We start from the raw sequence: 19,438 nt of genomic DNA, 5'->3' as shown, positions 1-19,438 counted from the left end.
ATCAGGTCAGCCCAGCGTGGGACCAGAACGTGTAAGGGCCCCTGCGCCCTGATCCAATTAGTAACTCATTCATCCCAGGCAGAGAAGACGCGGGGCGTCCCAGGGGGCAGGATGGCGAAGGCAGGGCCCCGTTTCCTTGCCACCTTCCTGAGCAAGTCAGCTCTGGCCTACAGGTCCAGCTCCTTCCACTAGGCCGAAGCCTGGCTGTGAAGCCACCCTCCCTCCTGGGTGGTCACTGAAAGTTTGTGCCCTTGGGGCAAGTCTCACCAGCCCTTCAACCCTGGGTCCTTAGCCTGACCCGGCTCCAAGTTGTGTGTGGGGTCCTCTACGTGGGCAAGACCCGGAGAGCCAAAGCCAACATCACGGTCCCTTCTGGGACTCTTCTGTACACACTGCCTTCACCATGCCCTGCTTCCTCACCCACTGGGCCACCCACCGCAGATCCCCCATTCCCAGAGTCACAGGCACTGGAAAGAAGTTTATCATCTTTAGACTCAAGGAATTAACAGAGGCGGGTGCAGACCACGCCAGGCCCGCAGGCTTTCAGGGGCAGGCCCGGCTACAGCAGATACACCAGGGAATGGGGGGTGCGGGTAGTTAGCAGATTTGGTCTTGAACGTGGGGGGGAGAGATGATTCACGGGGCTGGGGAATGGGGAGCAGCAGGAAGAAAGTGGTCTGGGGTGGGGGGCCTGGGGCTCAGAGCGGAGAGGAAAGAGAAACGGGGCCCCTCCCCTCAGTGCTGAGGAAAAGGCACTTGGCTCAGTCTCCTCCTGCCTCACCCCACCCGTGGAAGAGATGGGGTCCCTGTCCCCTCACTCCTTTCAAGGGCCCAGAGGCTGTTCCCGGTTGAGCCTCTGGAAGAAGCTTTTGCCGAACTCATACGTGCTGATCATGATGGCGCAGGAGGGGGCGGCCTTGACGATCCTCGGGAGGAAGCCTGTGGCGGGAGGGAGCGGCCGGGGTCAGAGGTCAGGTCCCAGGGGGCCCCAGATCCACCAGGGCCTGGACACAGACAGACACACACACACACACTCAGAGACACCCACCTGCAAAGAGCCCCCTGGTGCCCGACTCGGCCCGGATCCTCTGCAGCAGCAGCCAGGTGGAGATGGCGCGCGGGGGCGTCACTGCAAACCAAGGCTCAGTCCAGTAAGACCCTGCTGCCCGGCTGCCCTGCCCCACACCCGCCAGGGCCCCGCACCTCTCACAGCCTCCACCGCTCCAAGCGCGACCTGGCGTTGAGTCTTCACCACGTCGAAGGGTAGAGTCAGGATGGCCGCCACCTGGGGGTGGGAGTGGGGTGGGGGCTCGTCTCTATTCCCAGGACCCCCACCCCTGGTATCTGGACAGACGGGGGCCGCCAGCCTCAGCCAGAGCTTCGCCAGGGGAGGGGCGCGTGTGGCCACCTTGCCAGGCGGGTGAGGACTCTTCCCCGAACCTCTGCCAGCCTCTCCACACCCCAGGGCCCGCCCTCCGCCCTCCGCCCTCCGCCCTTTGCCCCACAAGGACAACTCTGCTGGCCTCCCTCCCAGCTTGGGCAACTCACCGTCCCTGAGATGCCGCCAGCCACAAAGCTGATGCCCACGGAGGTTGGGTCCTTTGGCCTGAACGCAGTCAGCCAGCTCTTCACCAGCTCGTAGTTGAACCAATACAGGGCTGGGAGCACAGGGGCGCACGCGGGAGAGGTGAGGAGGGCAGGGGGCAGGGCCCAGCGCGCCCAGCCTCCGTGGACCTACGTCGCAACTGCTCCCTCCCAGTCACAAGGCCTGCCTGCTCCTGTTCCTGCATCGCTGAAAACCTGGGCGAATATCCCACCTGCTGGGGCCTGTTTCACAGATGAGCTATTCCTGGCTCAGAGAAATCACGTGACATCAAGGCCAGGAACTGCGACTTGGCTGTGGACATCACCTGGGGCCTCATCCGAAGGCTCCCCCACCCCCTGCACCCCTGGTGTGGTGCCTACCTGAGAAGGGCACATCGCGGAGGGCAGTGGGACCCCAGCCCAGCCACAGTGAGCGCCAGCCGCCCTGAGCCACAGCAGCTCGGACGCAGGTGCCCAGCTCCCGGTACGACAGATGCTGAGCCTGCAGCTTTGTTCGAACCAGCTCCAAGGGACTGATCACAGTCACGGTGCCCACTGGGAGGGAACGGTGGGGAGGGGTCAGCTCACAGGTCCCAGGGGCCGCTTGCCCAGTCTGGGGGCCTTGGGCAACCCCCCCCACCCCCAGGCTGGCAGAGGTGGGGCTGGGAGTCAGGACTGAACTTGGGCACAGGTGGGGTCAGGGGGCGGTTGAGGGCCCAGGGCTGTGCTCACGGCGGGCCAGGGCGCCAGCCACCATGGGCGCATAGAGGTCAGAGGTCAGGGCTCGCCCACACAGGAAGGCCTTGAGTTGGTCGTAGGCGGTGAAGTAGACGGCAGTGGCTGGCACAGTCATCACCCTACAGGGTTTTCAACGGCTTAGCCAAGACTCCCCACGCTCCCTAACCCCCAGCCTCCCTGCCTCGCCTGGCCGGCCCACAGGGCAGTAAGGGATCTGTGGGGTAACAGGAGGAGACCAGACACAGTACTGGGGTACTCACAGGGTGGCTGGGAGGCCACTCCACAGGGTCCTGGTGCCCTCGTGTCTCACAATCTTCACAAAGGCATCCTGGCCAAGCAGGCACCAGCCCAGGGGGAGGGAGGATGAGTGTGAACAAAGCCTGTGATGGACATGGCCCAGGCTGGGCCCTGGCCTGATGCCTCTGCTCAGGCCTCCACACACATAATTCCCTAATTGGCTCTAAGTGGACTCCTATTCACCCTTCAAAACCTCCTGAAGGCACCACCTCCTCAGGGAAGCCCTTCCCAAACCGAACTGGCCAGCCCTACATGCTTCCCACTACTCATTCTTTCCTAGTCTGCTGCCCAACCAATCTGTACCCCTCAGCAAGGCCTACAGGCCCAGCTCAGGGTGCAGCTGCTCCTCACCACGGTGCCAGTGAAGCGAGTGGGGTCCTGAAACCAGGTGGCACAGCGAGTACCATTCGGGCACAGGTACAGGGGCTCTAGGACACCATTGCAGTACAGGAAGCACTTCCCTGTGGATTGGAGAGAGGAGGGCACTGGGGAAGGAGTGGGGGCATCAGGATGACAGGCCTGGAACCCTGCAGGGAGGCAGTGCGCTCCCATCCCCATCCCTGGAGGGCCGGCAGAGCCTGGGGTCCATGGGTGGACATTCTTGTGTCAGAGAGAGAGGGGTGGCTGATGGGATCTAGAAGCCAGTGCTAGTCCATAGCTGTGGGGCCCCTGTGAGCCCTGGGCAGACTGGTACACTCCCTCCCCTGGACCCTTACAGGTACCCTGTGGCTTAGGGCACTCACATTTGGCGTAGGAGAGGCTCCAGAGTCTGGATGGAGGCATCAGCTCTAAAATACAAGGCAGTACCCAAGTTGGGAGTGTACCCTACCTACTCGGAAGCCCCCACCTCTGGGAAATCCTTGGCACCAGCCCCTACCCTACGGGCTCTGGGGTTGGGCACTCACCACTGGCCACCGAGGGGCGCTGAGACTGCAGGCGGACCTTCACCACATCCAGGGGGGTCACTGGGGGAGGAGGGCAGGTCTGAGGACTCCTTGCAGGACACCACCCTGACCCCTCCAATTCCCAGCTGCCCGCCCCTCCGCGACCCTCCCCAATTCTTACTGAAGAGAGAGGTGACCACAGCCCCAGCGCCTGATGCCACCATTTGCTGGAGGGGGCTGATGCCCCCGGGGTCCTGCTCGGCCATCTCGCAGCTTCAGTTCTGGAAAGCAAAGGTCACTCAAACGGAGCATCTACCCACAAAACCAGACTCGGGGGGAGGGGAAAGAAAACAAGGCAGGGGCACTTGGGGACACTACCCGGACCCTCACCCCATCCATCCACTGAGAGTGAGTTTCTCGCAACAACCCATTAAAGCAATTACTGCCAACTCCACTTTGCCATCGGGGAACCTGAGGCTCAGAGAGGTGAAGTGATCTACCCAAGGTCCCTCTGGGGGTCTGGTCTGTAGTCGGGAAGGAAACTGGAAGAGTCGCCCATGGTTTAACGGGCAGTAATGACCCACCGCCATGCCCTTACCCTCCCCACACAGATTTACGGGGCATCTCTTCAGCGTAGGTGCGGGGGGGGGGGGGGTCTGGGGGCCTAAAGATCAAAACGCCTGAGCCGCCCCTCTAGGCCCCCCACTCCTGAGCCCCAAGTCACAGGGCATGGAGAGGTGGGGCAGACGAGTGAGGGGAAGAAACACATCTGAGAGCGGCCAAGGGGACTCAGTCCCCCATCTGTTTTCTGGGGACTGCAGGCATGGGTGCCTGGTCCTCTCCCGCACCCATCTTCCCAAGGCCAGAAGCGCCAGGCCCCGGGCCTGGGTGGGAAGAACAGTCTCTCTGCTCTCCCTCCCCCCAAATCGGTCGGCCGAGAGTGCGAGAAGTGGGAATCGACGAAAGATAGCTCCTCGTCCCTCGGCGACACTCTCTACCCCGGAGCCGCTCAGAGAGCGCCCGGTGGGGCCGACGAGGTCGGCCCGCGACTCCCGGCCTTCAGCCCATCACCCCCGGGCTCAGCCTCCCCGGGACCCCCTTAGATCCGACTCCCGCCTCCGTCTCCAGCCGAACCCTCAACCCTGGTCCTGCCCACTCACCTGGCTCTTGGCCGGTGCTCGCGCGCCGCGGCGCCCGGGGCCGGGCGGGCCCATAGCGGCTCCGCGGCCGGTGCGGGCTCCGCGAGCCCTCACCGGGCAGCAAGGCCGACTCGGAAAGCGGCGGAGCTCGCCCCGCCCCCGGAACGCGCCGGGAGGCCCCGCCCCCGTGGGCCGACCGGCCGCACGCCCGGAGTGACGCCGGCGCTGCTACTCGTACCAGCTTCGTCCAGGACCAGCGCTGTCTCGGACCCGCGCCACCTGTGCCTCCCCAGTGCCCTGCCGGGCCCACGCGCCAAGGTTGGGGGTCTCGGCGCCGCGTGTGACCTGGCGGCAGTGATACGCTTGACTTCGTATTGTCACCAACACACCTCACCAGCACCCGGGCAGATTGCTGATCCCTCAAACTTTGCAAACGAGCGTGAGCAACGCACTCTCCGCATCCCCCCATTTTCCTCATCTGCATGGAGGCGGGCTTTTGAATCGGCGATGGCAAAGCATTTAACTACCGGACTCTGCTAAGTTTTTACAACTCAACGGCGACTGTATCAAATGGGGCCGTCCGCACTTAACAGGCAATCCATTGAGACTGAAATTCCAAGACCTCTTGACAAACTGCCGGGTAACACGCGAGCGCGAGCAATAGATTTAGAGAAGCAGTAAGTAACCTGGGCCTGGTAGGCTGGACAGCGATAGAAGGCTGGCCCGGGAGCCGGGAAACCTGGGTTAAACCGGATTCAATCTGGGCTTCGTCCCATCGCCATGTGACCCTGGGCAGGTCACAGCACCGCTCTGTGCCTCGGATTCCTCCTTCGCAAAGGGTGAAGATTGAGTAGGGGTAGGGGACCCACATTTCTTTGTTGCTTACTCTCACAAAACCGATTTCTTCTAAATCTCCGAATATCTAGAAATGGGTTATTATTAACCCCATTTTACAGAAGACGGAATGAGGCTCGAAGAATCCGGTATTAGAACCGGGTAAGTACCTTTTTCCCTGCACCAGGTTGCCTCCCCAGGTGACAGGTGGACATAAATCCTGCGATGCCATCTCTGATCCCGCTTCTCAGGGAGACGCATTTCTTTCCCGACCTTACCCGAGACCACCAGCTGTCTCGCCTCTACAACTTTCCTGTGGTCAGTGGTTATTTGTCCCAACAGAAAAACTAACTCGGAGTGTGAACCTGCGCCTTTAAGAAGGATAGGCCGTGCTTTTGACGTCACCGGCTCCCCCGCCTTGCACCGCCGGGAACGGTCCCATCTGGGCCTGGAGTCACCCAGCCGGCCGGTGCACGCCGGTTTAGCACGTGGATTCCAAGGGGCCAACCATGTGCTTTCCCTGCGAAAGGACGTTCGGGATCTCCACCTCTAGGAAGCCCAAAATGAGCTGATGGGGATAAAAATACTTCCGTTTCACAGAAATTTTGTGAGGATTTAATGATTTAATAGCAGTAAAGTGCTTAGACCCCTGTCTGGCACATGGGAAGCCCTCAATGACTACGACTGTCATTATTATTATTATTATTAATCCCCCCATCACCCCACCCCATGGCACAGAACGTTCTGGAAAGGGTCTTTAGAGCAACCAGGATTCCGATCTTACCTCTGCCTCTAAATACAGGCAGTGGTAGTGATAACTCCTTACACCCTTTTCCTCCCCAGAGCCAAGATGAGCTGCAAAGTAGCCCAGCCAGGAATCCCCCTCGGAGACCTCGGAGCCTGTCTTCCTCACAGTAAATGAGGGACTCGCGCTCCATTTCTGGTTTTCTTCTTGCCATAGGATGCCTTTGAGATTTGTCACTATACCTCAGTTTCTTCAACTGAAAATAAGAATGATGTCACCATCCTGCTCATTTACAGACTCTTAGCTCAAGTGCTATCTGCGAAAAGCTAGGTAGAGTCCACACCCAGAGCGGAGCAGCTCACATTTCCTGCCACCCCCCCACAGGAAAATTCTGTGAGACTGAGAAGACCTTGGGGGATCCTCGGGGTAACCAAAGGCCAGTGCAGTGGTGGCCAGTGCAGTGACAGCCGTCTGGGCCTGCAGGAGAAGTTATCCCCTATTGGAGCTGGGGGAGGCGTCTTCCAAGGGTGACCAGGGCAACTGCAAGGTGGAGCTGGAGCCTTGAGATGTCTGTGAACCTGTGGGGCCCTGCTGAGACTCACCTGCCATCCTGAGAAGCAAGGCTAGAGGCCACAGGAGGCGGCGCTGTGGCGCTGTCCTGACCGGCTCAGCCACCGTCCACACTGACAGCACACCTAATGGTATCTGGCCTCCTCGCTGGCCTCCTTGTCAGATGGACAAACAAATTCCTCTCCACTGTAGAAGGGAGAAAATTATACCCGCGCCATGGGTTATCTCAGGGAGTGACGTACAAGTCCTTGCCTGGCACTGGGGGAGTGATATAAACAGAAGGTAGTTTATAGAGAGGCTGAATTCTTCCAGGGCAAGCCCCAGCTTGCAGCCCCAGGGCCCAGGAAGACATTTATGGGGCTGAAGTAGGGCTCAGGTCCCTCCCGTGAGTTCAGGGCCAGCACTGTGCCCACCTAGAGGTGCCTTCCTGGAGGCAGAGGCCCAGGCTGCCGGCCCGCTGAACCCCAGGAAATCCAAGTACTGAGCCCACAGGTAAATGTCAAGTCCAATCTTTGATTGGGCCCAGGAGGCTGGGAGGAGTGGGAGAGGACTTTATTGGGACAACTGGAGAAAATTGAATAAAGGTTGATATTACTTTATCAATGTTAGATTTCTTCTTCTTTTTTTTTTTTTTTTTTTTTGCTTTTTAGGGCCGCACCCGCAGTATGTGGAGATTCCCAGGCTAGGGATTGAATTGGAGCTATAGCTGCTGGCCTACACCACAGCCTACGGCAACGCTAGATCCTTGACCCACTGAGCAAGGCCAGGGATCGAACCGGCAACCTCATGGTTCCCAGTCGGTTTCGTTTCCGCTGTGCCACAACAGGAACTCCAAATGTTCAATTTCTTGAGTGTGATAACCATACAGCGGTTTCGGAGGAGAATGTCCTTGTTCTTAGGAAATGCCCTCTGCGTGCCAAGGGGCCAGTGTCTGCAACTTAGTCTCACGTGGTTCAGCAAAAATAAAGAGCTAAAGCCATTGTAGCAAAATAAGAGCAATTACGGATCAAAGTGAAGGGTGTGTGGTGCTCATTGTCCCATTCTTACAACTTTTTTTCTTTCGTCTTTTTAGGGCTGCACCCATGGCATATGGAAGTTCTCCGGGTTAGGGGTCCAATCAGATCTACAGCTACCGGCCCACACCAGAGCCACAGCAACATGGGATCCGAGCCACATCTGCGACCTACACCACAGCTCACAGCAACGCCAGATCCTTAACCCACTGAGCAAGGGCAGGGATCGAACCTGCTTCCTCATGGATGCTAGTCAGATTCGTTTCTGCTGAGCCACGACAGGAACGCCCAATTTTTCTGAAGTTTTAAAAGTTTTCAAAGTAAAAAGTTGGTGGGGAAAGGCATTTCTCTCTCTAAAAAAACATGTATTATTTTAGAATCAGAAAGCAACAAAGCTTTTTTTTTTTTTTTGAGGGTTAAAAAGAGAAATAAATGTAATAATAAAAGTAATAGCTAGGATTAGCCCACATGGGGAAAGGCCTTTCTATCTCCCCAAGGCCCCATAGCCTGAGAAGCTGGGATGGGCAGTTTCTGGACCCCAGGGTTTCATTGAGGGGATCCTGGGTGTGGTCTGAGGAGGTGGCCTCCAGAGGGGAAGGGTCCTGGCTAAGATTTTCCAGAATGGCCGTCCCCCTGCCCCCTAGCCTGAAGCCTGGAACTCTGGGGACGGGCTATCTCTACTCTGCTGGGGAGTGTGGGTTAATCTGCCTCCGGGGAAGGCAGTTGGAGGCTATAACTATCCAAATTCCAAATGTCCGACACCGACTCAGCCAGGCCACCTGTAAAAATTCCTCCACCGACTGGCTTGCTCACGTGAAATGACTCGCCTTCATGGTGGCCCTGTTTGTAACAGCAGAATGCCACCGAAAGGGAGCTGCCTGCCAATATCTCCATATAACAAATACGACCTTGAAAGGGATGCGGATCTCTAGCGCCAGGTGTAAAACAACCTCAAAAGTGTTACATTAAAAAGCAGAGCGCTGGGGAAAATGCCCTGCAGTTGTTCTCGACTGGAGCTCTTCCGCCCCCTAGGGGAAATGTGGGGGATTTACGAGGGCGTCTGTGGTGGTCAGGAAGAGTGGAGCCCCTGGATTGTGATAGAGGGCAGGGCAGGGCAAGGGTGCTACAAGTCCTGTAAAGTGCAGGGCAGTCTGACACAGCAAGGATTTATCCCCGTCCACCGCTCAGCTTTCCTCTGTCTTTCTGGACAACCACCTACAGTCGCCGCTCAGTACCCATGGGGGTTTGGTTCCAGGAGCACCTGCGGATACCAAAATCCATGGAGGCACAGGTCCCTTATGTAAAATGGCCTCAGAGCAGTGAATACTGTTGCTTCTCTGTATAGGCACATCTCACAGCTATGGATTAGGGAAACGTGTTCCTAATTATCTGACTTAGAAGCTAGCTCGATTTCAGCCAGCATCTTTAAAATTAATATCAATAATTATTAATTAATAATTATTGATATTAATAAAATACATTTATTACATTTTATTTTGGGAGTTCCTGCTGTGGCTCAGTGGTAACGAATCTGACTACTATCCATGAGGATGTGGGTTCGATCCCTGGTCCTGCCCAGTGGGTTAAGGATTTGGCAGTGCCATGAGCTGTGGTGTAGGTCGCACATGCAGCTCGGATCTGAGGTTGCTGTGGCTCTGGTGTAGGCCGGCAATGTAGCTCTGATTCAACCCCTAGCCTGGGAATTTCTATATGCTGTGGGTACGGTCCTAAAAAGCTAATAAAAAAATTATTTATTGGATTATAGTTGATTTACAACATGTTACAAAGTGCTAGTTTCTGCTGTACAGCAAAGGGATTTAGTTATACATATATTCTTTTTCATATTCTTTTCCATTATGGTTTATTACAGGAGATTGAATATAGTTCCCTGTGCTATATGGTAGGAACTTGTTTGTCCATTCTAGACATAATAGTTTGCATTTGCCCATCCCAAACTTCTGGTCCATCTCCCTTGCCCGCCTGAGTAACCGTGAGTCTGTTCTCCATGTCTGTGAGTCTGTTTCTGTTTCGTAGGTAAAATCATTTATGTCATATTTTAGATTCCGCATATGAGTGATGCCATAGGGTATTTGTTTTTCTCTAACTTCTCTTAGGATGATAATCTCTAGGTCCATTGTGTTGCTGCAAATAGCATTATTTCTTCTCTTTTATGGCTGAGTAGTAGTCTATTGTGTGTGTGTTTCATGTTTTTTATACATTCATCTATTAATGGACATTTAGGTTGCTTCCATGTCTTAGCTACTGTAAATAGGGCTACTATAAACATAGGGGTGCATGTATCTCTTCAAATTAGAGTTTTGTCCAGATGTATGCCCAGGAATGTCACCCATGTCTTTTTTTTTTTTTTTTTCAGGGCCACACCTGCCCTGAAGTTCCCAGGCTAGGGGTCGGATCCAAGCAGCAGCTGTCAGCCTACACCACAGCCATAGCATCGCCCGATCCAAGCCACATCTGTCACCTATGCTGCAGCTTGTGGCAACACCAGATCCTTAACCCACTGAGCGAGGCCAGGGATTGAACCCACATCCTCACAGACACTATGTTGTGTTCTTAACCTGCTGAGCCACAACAGGAAGTCCACCCACATCTTTTCAAATAGTTTTACAGTATATTGAATTTTTCAGGAATAAAACTACCATTGGGGAGTTTCCCTTGGCACAGCGGATTAAGGATCTGGTGTTGTCACTGCAGCAGCCCGGATCCTTCCTCTGGCTCGGGTTCCATCCCTGCCCTGGGAACTTCTGCATGTTGTAGGCATGGCCAAAAAAAGAAAAAAAAAAAAGAACTACCATGCAGTCTTAGGGAAGACTTGGCTTTGGCTCCATTAGAATTTTACCAAGGATCATACACCACTCAGAACATCCCATATGGTCAGCCCCCTGGCGGGGGGAGCTGAGTTGCTAATACAACACTCCAGCACCGGGTCTGCATTTATGGTTCTCCACTGTGAGCAATTTGTGGGCATCTGTAACTTCTGTCCTCTCGTGGAGTCAAGTCTGAGCTTTCACACATGGAGATACACATTATTTTATTCTACATTACTTTCTCTTATTTTTTCTCTCTGCGACACTTTGGATTTTATACAGATTTAAAAAAAAAACGTGAAAAGGAAGGAGTTCCCTGGTGTTTCAGTGGGTTAAGGATCCAGCTTGTCACTGCTGTGGCTCGGGTCGCTGCTGTGGGTTGGGTTCAATCCCTGGCCCAAGGAAATTCTGCATGCCTCAGGCAATGCCCCCAAAAAAGTGCATAGGAAATTATATTATCTGTGAATGTGATGTCTGTTTTTTTTTTCCTTTTTTTTTAATGGCCTGGCCTGCAGCAAATGGGAATTCCCAGGCTAAAGATCAAATTGGAGATGCAGCAGGGCTGCAACAACATGGGATCTGAGCCTTATTTGCAACCTATGCCACAGGTTGCAGCAGGTTAAGGATTAGTGGGTTATGGACACTGAGTTGCCAAAAGCTGGACGTGTAGTTTGCAGAAGCACCTCGGATCCAGCATTTCAGTGGCTGTGGTATGGGCCTCAGCTACAGCTCCAATTGGACCCCTAGCCCGGGAACTTCCATATACCACAGGTGCAGCTGTAAAAAGAAAAAAAAAAAAAAAAGACAATGGCAGACATTGAAGACATCTGTAAAGGCACAAAAACAGGTCACGTGCTATAGAGGGCCGGAGATGGCCTAGAAAAATGGGAGACGTAGGGGGCCCAGCGAACACTGACAGAGATCAATCTGCAGTGAAGCCCAAGGGACCGCCAAGCAGGCTGGGATGAAAGGAAGTGCTCAGATGAGGGGCTGGGATGGCCCAGAAATTTAGGTTAAAAGAACGGCTGTAAAGGTTACAAATGTAGGCTCTGAGCCAGATCTGGATTCAACTTCTGGCTTCACTCCTTTCCAGCTACAGGGACTCAGGAAAGTTGCTGAACTTCTCCTCTGTTTCATTGTGAGATGGGGGTGGTAATTGTACCTACCGAACAAGGGTGTGTTTAAGATCAAAGGAGAGCTTAGTACAGATCCTGGTACAATGCGAGTCTCAGTGAGCATTAGTCAGACCTACTTTTTACTTATTTATTTTTTGCCCAAGCCCATGGCATGTACGAGTTTCCCGGCCAGGGATCGAACCTGCACCATGGAAGGGACCTGGGAGGCTGCAGTGGTAACTTGGGATCTTTAACTCACTAAGCCACCAGGGAACTCCCAGACCCACTTTTTATTTCTTTTTCTTTTTATTTATTTCTTGTCTTTTTGTCTTTTTAGGGCCGCACCCGTGGCATATGGAGGTTCCCAGGCTAGGGGTCCAATCGGAGCTATAGCTGCCGGCTACGCCACAGCCACAGCAATGCCAGATCCGAGCCACGTCTGGGACCTACACCAAAGCTCACGGCAATGCCAGATCCTTAACCCACTGAGCCAGGGATCAAACCCACAACCTCATGGTTCCTAGTCGGATTTGTTTCTGCTGCACCATGACAGGAACTCCCCAGATCTACTTTTTATTTATTTATTTTTTGGTCTTTTATGCCATTTCTTGGGCCGCTCCCGCGGCATATGGAGGTTCCCAGGCTAGGAGTCTAATCGGAGCTGAGCTGCCAGCCTATGCCAGAGCCACAGCAACGTGGGATCCGAGCTGCCTCTGCGACCCACACCACAGCTCATGGCAACGCCAGATCCTTAACCCACTGAGCAAGGGCAGGGATCGAAGCTGCAACCTCATGGTTCCTAGTCGGATTCGTTAACCACTGCGCCACGACGGGAACTCCCAGACCTACTTTTTAAAAACACTGAAATGACATATAAGATTCTTTCTCACATAAGAAATTGACTTAGGGAGTTCCTGTTGTGCATTAGAGGGTTAAAAACCCATTTAGTATCCATGAGCATGTGGGTTGGATCCTTGGCCTCACTCAGTGGGTTAAAGGTTTGGGCGGTGCCATGAGCTGTGGTGTAGGTTGCAGGCAAGGCTTGGATCTGGCATTGCTGGGGCTGTGGTGTAGGCTGGAAGCCACAGCTCTGATTCGACCCTTAGCCTGGGAACCTCCATATGCTGCGGGAAGCGGCCCTAGAATTGAATTAAAGTCCCCTGATGTGCATTTGAGTAGAGATGTCTTTGCTAACGTGTTGGGGGAACTTGTCTCTTTTCTGGGCCTCATTGTCTTCATTTTTGAAATTGAAAGGATACTCTTGCTGGGAGATTTAAGATGACCGATGGAATGTTTGAGGGAGGTCTGTGACCCGAAAAGGGTGACACTGGGGCTGCGGGCAGTTTCCTCACGTAGGCCCTGGCCCAGCGCCTCAGAGACCGATCAGCAGATGAACAAGAGGAGCCACTTTGACGTCCCACGGAGAATTCCTGCCATTGAAGCTGCCGCTTTACGAGGTCTCTGACATCTATCAGCCCATGTGACCCTCATGCGACTGGGTGAGAGGGCGGGTGGGGGTTACTGCGCATCATTTTGCAGATGAGGAAGCCAGCTCAGAGGAGTTACGTGACCTGTCAAAATGTCCCCGGACCCCTAGGCGGGACCTGCCTGGAGAAGGGCTGGGAGAGCTCTGGTGGGCTGGAGGGAGGCAGAGGGAGGATTGGGCCGAGCTGGGCCAGCATCCAGTGGAGCCCGGGGATGCTGGCCAAAGCTTTGAGGTCTGATCAACGTGGACTCAGATGCTGACACCATGGCCTCATAGCTGGGTGACCCTGGACAAGACGGGGCTAATACTCTGCAGTGTGTGCTTGTTCAGTTTTCTTTTTGGCCGTGTCCACAGCATGGGGAAGTTCCCCGGCCAGGGAGCCAACCCGCACCACAGCAGCCACGGAAGTCCCTGCAGTGACAACGCCAGATCCTTAACCCCCTATGCCACAAGAGAACTCCAGCAGTGTGGTTAGAAGGACTCAGTAATATGGGACAGAAAAAGCAGGCAAGACAAGGTCCTGATTCTTCTCCTCTCCACCCCCCCACCCCCGTTCATTATCACCCCCGCTCTCATGAGTCAACAGCGCCCACAATCCGAGCTGTCCTTCCCTTCCCGTGACCCAGTCTGTCCACTTGCTGCCCTTGACAGCAGCTCCGCTCCATCTCCTGGAGTCCACCCGTTCAGAACAAGGCAAAGGGGACCCTCCCCCAGGGAGGCAGGACACTGGCCAGCTCACCATCGGAACCCAACCCCTTGCAAGCCTTCCAGGGGAGAGATGGGGTGTCCTTAGATGTGGGGGGCAGGGCCTGCCCAGGGTTTGGAGGATCTGAGCCCCTGTCTTGGGGTTGGCTGGATTTTTTTCTTTTTCACTTGAATGGCATCGGCTTTGGCACTATGGATTTTGCAGATTTTAATAGGAGGGTGAATTCCTTCATCCGGAATCAGGTTGTTCGGTTGTCAAAATTCTCTCGCTCACAGGAGCGGTGGAGAAGGAGGGGACAGTTTCTGAGGGTCAGCTGTGTGCCTGGCACTTCACATCCATGTGTGAGCAAACCCATCTTCCCCAAGTCCTGGCAGGTCATTGGAGCTACTCCAGTCCATGGATGAAGGCATTTAGGGTCAAAGAAATAAGCCAAAGGCAGCCAGCTGGGAAGAGGCTGAGCTGGAATCTGAGATCAGCAGGCAAAGACAAGGCCCACTGCCCGGACCCCAGCCCATCGCCCAGGTTTCCAGGAAAGAGCTGACTCCCTTCCTCCAGCACTTGTCACCGGCCCAGTCCCGGAAGTCACTCTGACTTCTGGGAGACTCACTGGAGTCAGTCCCAGCCTCCAGCAGGAAGTTCTTCTCCAGATCATCTCAGAATCGAAGAAACTGAAACTCGCCCTGGGAATGTATCCTTCTCCTGCAGCAGATGAGTGCTGCCTCCACGTTTGGACGGGAAAAGTCCACCCAGCTCGCCAGCCCCGTGTCTCCCTGCCTCAACCCCATCACTCTGCCCCCTCTGCCCCCGTCTGGCTGAGGGATCCTGACGGTTTCAGTCTGAGAGGTGCCCTTCTCAGGGGTCTCAGATGGACCGGGTGCAAATAGCCCCTGCTGGACCGAGCTCTGGATGCTGGGCCAGGAGAATACGATGGAGCACAGCTGCGTGGAGGGTCCAGGTGGATTTCTGGGAAGAGAGATACTTGGGACAGGTGTAGGGAGGAGAGGGTGAGGTGGGCTGAGGGGTGAGTGGGTAGGTTTCCAGGCTAAGGTGCATGTGTATGGGGATGGGGCAGGGAGGCGCTGGGAGGACCCAAGTGAAGGAGTCAGAACAGTGGCAGCCTCGTTAACGGAGCACGTCCTTGGCTCGGGCCCTGTGCTGAGGGCTCCGCAGGCTTTGCCTCATTCTCAAGGGAAGCGCTTCATTGTTGACGTCCTCGGTGTACAGACCAGGACGCTGAGGCAGACAGGTCGCGTCAAGTCACACAGCTTATAAGAGGAAAGGAGAATGAGAGGCATTTCCTCGCTAAGCACTGGGCTCCTCATTGCATAAAAAGGGGGATTCCTGCTGAGGTGCAATGGGATTGGCGGCATCTCTGCAGTGTCAGGGTGCAGGCTCGATCCCTGGCCCAGCACAGTGGGTTAAAGGATTCAGTGTTGCTGCTGCACCTGCAGTGTAGGTCACAACCTGTTCAAATCCAGTCCCTGGCCTGGGGACTCCGTATGCTGTGGGGTGGCCAAAAAAGAAATAAAAGGGATGTCAGAAAACTAAATATAGAATTACCATATGACCCAGCAATCTCACTTTTGGGTATATATCCAGACAAAACTTTCACTGAAAAAGATACATGCCCTATGTTCACTGCAGCACTATTCGCAATAGCCAAGACATGGAAACAACCTAAATGTCCATCGACAGATGAATGGATTAAGAAGATGTGATAGATATACAAAATGGAATACTATTCAGCCACAAAAAAGAACAAAATAATGCCATTTGCAGCAACACGGATGGAACTAGAGACTCTCATACTAAGTGAAGTAAGCCAGAAAGAGAAAGACAAATACCGTATGATATCTCTTATATCTGGAATCTAATATATGGCGCAAATGAAACTTTCTACAGAAAAGAAACTCATGGACTTGGAGAACAGACTTGTGATTGTGGGGAGGGGGAGGGAGTGGGACGGACTGGGAGTTTGGGGTTAATAGATGCAAACTATTGCCTTTGGAGTGGCTAGGCAATGAGATCCTGCTGTAGAGCACAGGGAGCTCTATCTAGTCACTTGTGATGGAACATGGTGGAGGATAATGTGAGCAAAAGAATGTATATATATGTGTGTGACTGGGTCACTTTGCTCTACAGCAGAAATGGACAGAACATTGTGAATCAACTATAATGGAAAAAAATAAAAATCTTAAAAAAAAGAAAAAAAGGAGGATAGTGGTTCAGACCTGCCCATCAGGTCCTCTGCAGCAGCAACCCCCCCCCACCCCAGGTGACTCCAAGAGACTGCTGGGGCTTGAACCCCAGGCCAGCACATCCCTGAGGGTCCCTCCATCCTGGGCCTCTGCAAAGTCAGGTAGTCCCCGTCCCCTGGCTGCCTTCTCCTTCCCCATCCTCCCCTCCCTTCCCTCCCCCTTCACCTGTCCCCTGCATTCCGCGCCTCCAGGATGGATTCAAAGATAATGCTCAGCATTAATCTGCCTGCGCAAAAATGTGGTCCTGCCCCCGGGGCCAGGTGGAGCACCCGCAGCTCAGTGTGGAATCTGAATCTCCCAGCTGACAGGGAGCAGGGCAGTGCTCCCCTGCTGCCCAGATGAACCCACTAAGCCCAAAGGCAGATTAAGAGTTCATATACAAGGGGTTCCCGTGGGGGCACCGTGGGTTAAGGATCTGGGGTTGCCACAGCTGGGGGGTAGGTCACGGCTGCGGCTTGGATTCCATCCCTGGCCTGGGAACGTCCTATGCCCTGGGTACGGCTGGAAAAAAAATAATTTACAAACAAGCACAAGAGGTGAAGACACAGAAGAGACGGTTAAAGGGTTTGAAAGTGGGAGTCTAGGGTGGAAAAGACGGATAATAAGAGTGCTGCTTTGTGTTATAATTTGTCTGAAATTTCCTTGCATCGTATACTTTGTTAAACATAATAATTGATTAAAAAACAAGAACACCAGGGCACTTGGCCTGCCCACGGGCACCGGGCTAGTTCATGGCCTCTGCCGGGGCAGGAACCCCGATCTGCTGCCTCTGTTGCCAAATGTCCCGTCACCACCTCAGGCCTGGACACTGGCCTGTTCCTGACTCCCCTCCCCCACACCCACCCAGTCAGCCCTGAAGGGCCCAGCAGAGCCCCGCAAACGCCAGTCAGGTGCCCGATGATGAGGGCAGGCGCCACAAGAACTGGGGCAACAATTGCTCACGCTGAGGTGACTCAGGCAGGAAGGGGAAGGAAGGGGTAGGTGTGTCTGAGGAGGAGGTGGCTTCCGTGCCCTCACTCCAGCCTTGGTGTGCAGGGCCACCAGATGTAGCAGATAAAAACACAGGATGCCCAGTAAACTTTGAATTCCAGTCCACAAGGGATAATTTTAAAGTACGTCTCAGATATCACATGGGACGTATTTATGCCAAAAAGCATTTGTCTCTAATGCGAAATTCAAACTTAACTGGACATCCTGCTATTTTTATTTATTTATTTATTTGGCCTCCGCGAGGCATCTGGAGTTCCTCAGCCAAGGATCGGATCTGAGCCACAATCGCAACCTATGCCCCACCGGCAGCAATGCTGGATCCTTAACCCACTCTGGTGGGCGGGGGATCAAACCTGCATCCCAACACGTCCAAGAGACCACCGATCCCGGCGCACCACCGTGGAAACTCCTGTCTTATCCAGCAACTCAAGATCTTGGGGAAAAAGCCCCTCTCCTGGGGCAACTGTGACTCTTCTGTGGGGGGCAGAACAGTAACTCTGGACGAAGAAATACCTGAGGAGTGAGATGCTGAGAGAAGGAGAAGGAGGGCACGCTCTCCTGCTCTATCCTGACCGCCACCTGTGAGAGCGGCCCTGGGGCTGACCTGGAGGAACCTCTTAGCCACAGACACAACCATGGGTCTCTTCCTGTGAGGCCTCTCAGTGGAACCATCTGCGCTGCCTCAATCCGGGGCAGCGCTGGCATCTGAGGTGGGACCACAGCAGGAATAGTAACAGACCACGAAGAACACATCTCTCCCTTCTTAAGCATGGGGTGGGGCAGCAGAAGCCACAAAGGAAAAGATTGCTGGCTAGGTTTCAGATGACATAATGACATAACTTCTGACCACAAAAGATACCATCAACAAAGAGAAAAGACAAAGGATAGACTGGGAGGAAATATTTGCAACGTATATCCTGATCCAAACTATATAAAGAGCTCCCACAGTTCAATAAGAAAAAGACAAACACGGGAGAAAAAGGAACAAAGGATAACGGGATGGTTAGTTTTTTCTTTTTATTACCATGTAGTTGGTGTGCATCATCTTATCACTTACAGGGGGACAATACAGTGAGTCCGTTTTTAAAGGCTATACTTTGCTTACAGTTCTTATAAAATATTGACTATATTCCCTGTTGTACAATATACCCTTGTGGCTTATTTTATACGTAATAACTTGTACCTCTTAATGTCCTACCCCATAGTGTCCCTCCCCCGTTCCTCTCCCTCTGTGCTCGCTTTGTCCACAGAAGCATAAAGATGCACAGGAAGGGGAACGAGTGTGCAGAGTAGTCTTGACGTTCAGTAGGAGCCTTATCCACCTCTGGGCCCTCTCCAGTCCCAGGAAGAGCACCACTGTCACACAATTCTTCAGCCCTGCCACCTCCTCCCTACCCAGACCCCTACCACCCCGGATCTTGGTTGGTTGTCCCCCAACCCCAGCCTCACCCTCGGCTCAAGCTCTCCCTCCACTCAGCACCACCAAACACTGTCCTTCCCCCAAGGCCCAGCACCAGGCTTTCTCTGAGCCTCTCCTCTCTCTCGGTGTACTTCCCGTTGCCCATCTCTGCCCGGGCCAGGGCTTCTGGGCACCAAGCAGTCTAGCTTCTGCTGCTGGCAAATCTGTCCTATGTGGTACACTTGAAAAAGCAGCATATCAATTCCTGGGAGGCAGGGACCACTGAAATTAGGAAGCCACTTTGGCTACGCACCCACCTCCAGCCCAGCCGGGTGCCACACCCCCAGCAGTTCCTCAAGTCCACTACATTGAACTTGGCCCTCGATCCCTGCTCAAGGCTGCCCCTGCCATCTGGTTTCCTGATGCTTCTCCCAACACCACCCCCCCCCCGGCCATTTCTCCAACCCCTCCCCACCTGCCACCTAAAATCCTCCAAGACTCAGCTCAAAACTCAGCCCTCAGGTTGGAATGAAATCTCTTCTTCCCTGCCCAGAACCAACCTACTTCCTTTCCCTTCCACGCACCTAGAGCATCTGGCACAGGTAAGGTAAGGACTTCGTACCTTAAATCAGATTTAACCTGAGCCTGTCTCCCCTTCTCCAACCCCCACCGCACCCTTGCTGGGAGCACCTTAAGGAAAGGGCCTGCCTGAGAGCTGTTCATCTTTGCCCTCACAACTCTCCTTCAACCCCCTTTGGGGCCTGGCTGCCCAGCATTAAATCCGAGTTGACTGAACAGAATAGAAACACAAATGTTCCAAGACCAGAAGCCGACGGCCTGCGAAAGCTCTGGAAG

General features: G+C 54.1%; 1 protein-coding gene and 1 long non-coding RNA gene across 7 annotated transcripts; one reads left to right on the top strand and one right to left on the bottom strand.

Annotated features, from left to right (window-relative positions):
• Positions 1 to 465: 465 nt before the first annotated feature.
• SLC25A39 (solute carrier family 25 member 39) lies at positions 466 to 7,059 on the bottom strand. 6 transcript variants are annotated; one of them, XM_021066107.2, is made up of 12 exons: positions 6,824 to 7,059; positions 3,685 to 3,784; positions 3,525 to 3,584; positions 3,363 to 3,407; positions 2,971 to 3,104; positions 2,583 to 2,650; positions 2,317 to 2,441; positions 1,966 to 2,139; positions 1,549 to 1,658; positions 1,204 to 1,285; positions 1,049 to 1,129; positions 466 to 939 (listed from the first exon to the last, which is right to left on the bottom strand). In XM_021066107.2, the coding sequence occupies exons 2-12, from the start codon at positions 3,767 to 3,769 to the stop codon at positions 824 to 826; spliced, it is 1,080 nt and encodes a 359-aa protein (XP_020921766.1). In that variant the 5' UTR covers positions 3,770 to 3,784; positions 6,824 to 7,059; the 3' UTR covers positions 466 to 823.
• Positions 4,856 to 7,390, top strand: LOC146398089 (uncharacterized). The gene is made up of 2 exons (XR_014821126.1): positions 4,856 to 5,638; positions 6,320 to 7,390. It is a non-coding gene; the product is annotated as an uncharacterized LOC146398089 (long non-coding RNA).
• The last annotated feature ends 12,048 nt before the right edge of the window (positions 7,391 to 19,438 follow it).

Source organism: Sus scrofa, chromosome 12 (genome assembly GCF_054392235.1).
Source record: "Sus scrofa isolate SSC_HxYL_T2T_F1_AM1 chromosome 12, Sscrofa_HxYL_maternal_Yorkshire_Landrace_v2.0, whole genome shotgun sequence".
Classification (NCBI taxonomy): domain Eukaryota; kingdom Metazoa; phylum Chordata; class Mammalia; order Artiodactyla; family Suidae; genus Sus; species Sus scrofa.
This window is presented reverse-complemented; position numbering and strand designations above follow the sequence as displayed.

Excerpts from the sequence above, each read along its gene's own strand:
- SLC25A39 (XM_021066107.2), bottom strand. The coding sequence starts at position 3,769 with ATGGCCGAGCAGGACCCCGGGGGCATCAGCCCCCTCCAGCAAATGGTG. Across the intron at positions 3,585-3,684 it reads TGTGGTCACCTCTCTCTTCA|TGACCCCCCTGGATGTGGTG; the intron begins GTAAGAATTGGG and ends CTCCTCCCCCAG. Across the intron at positions 2,140-2,316 it reads GGCTGGCGCCCTGGCCCGCC|TGGGCACCGTGACTGTGATC; the intron begins GTGAGCACAGCC and ends GTTCCCTCCCAG.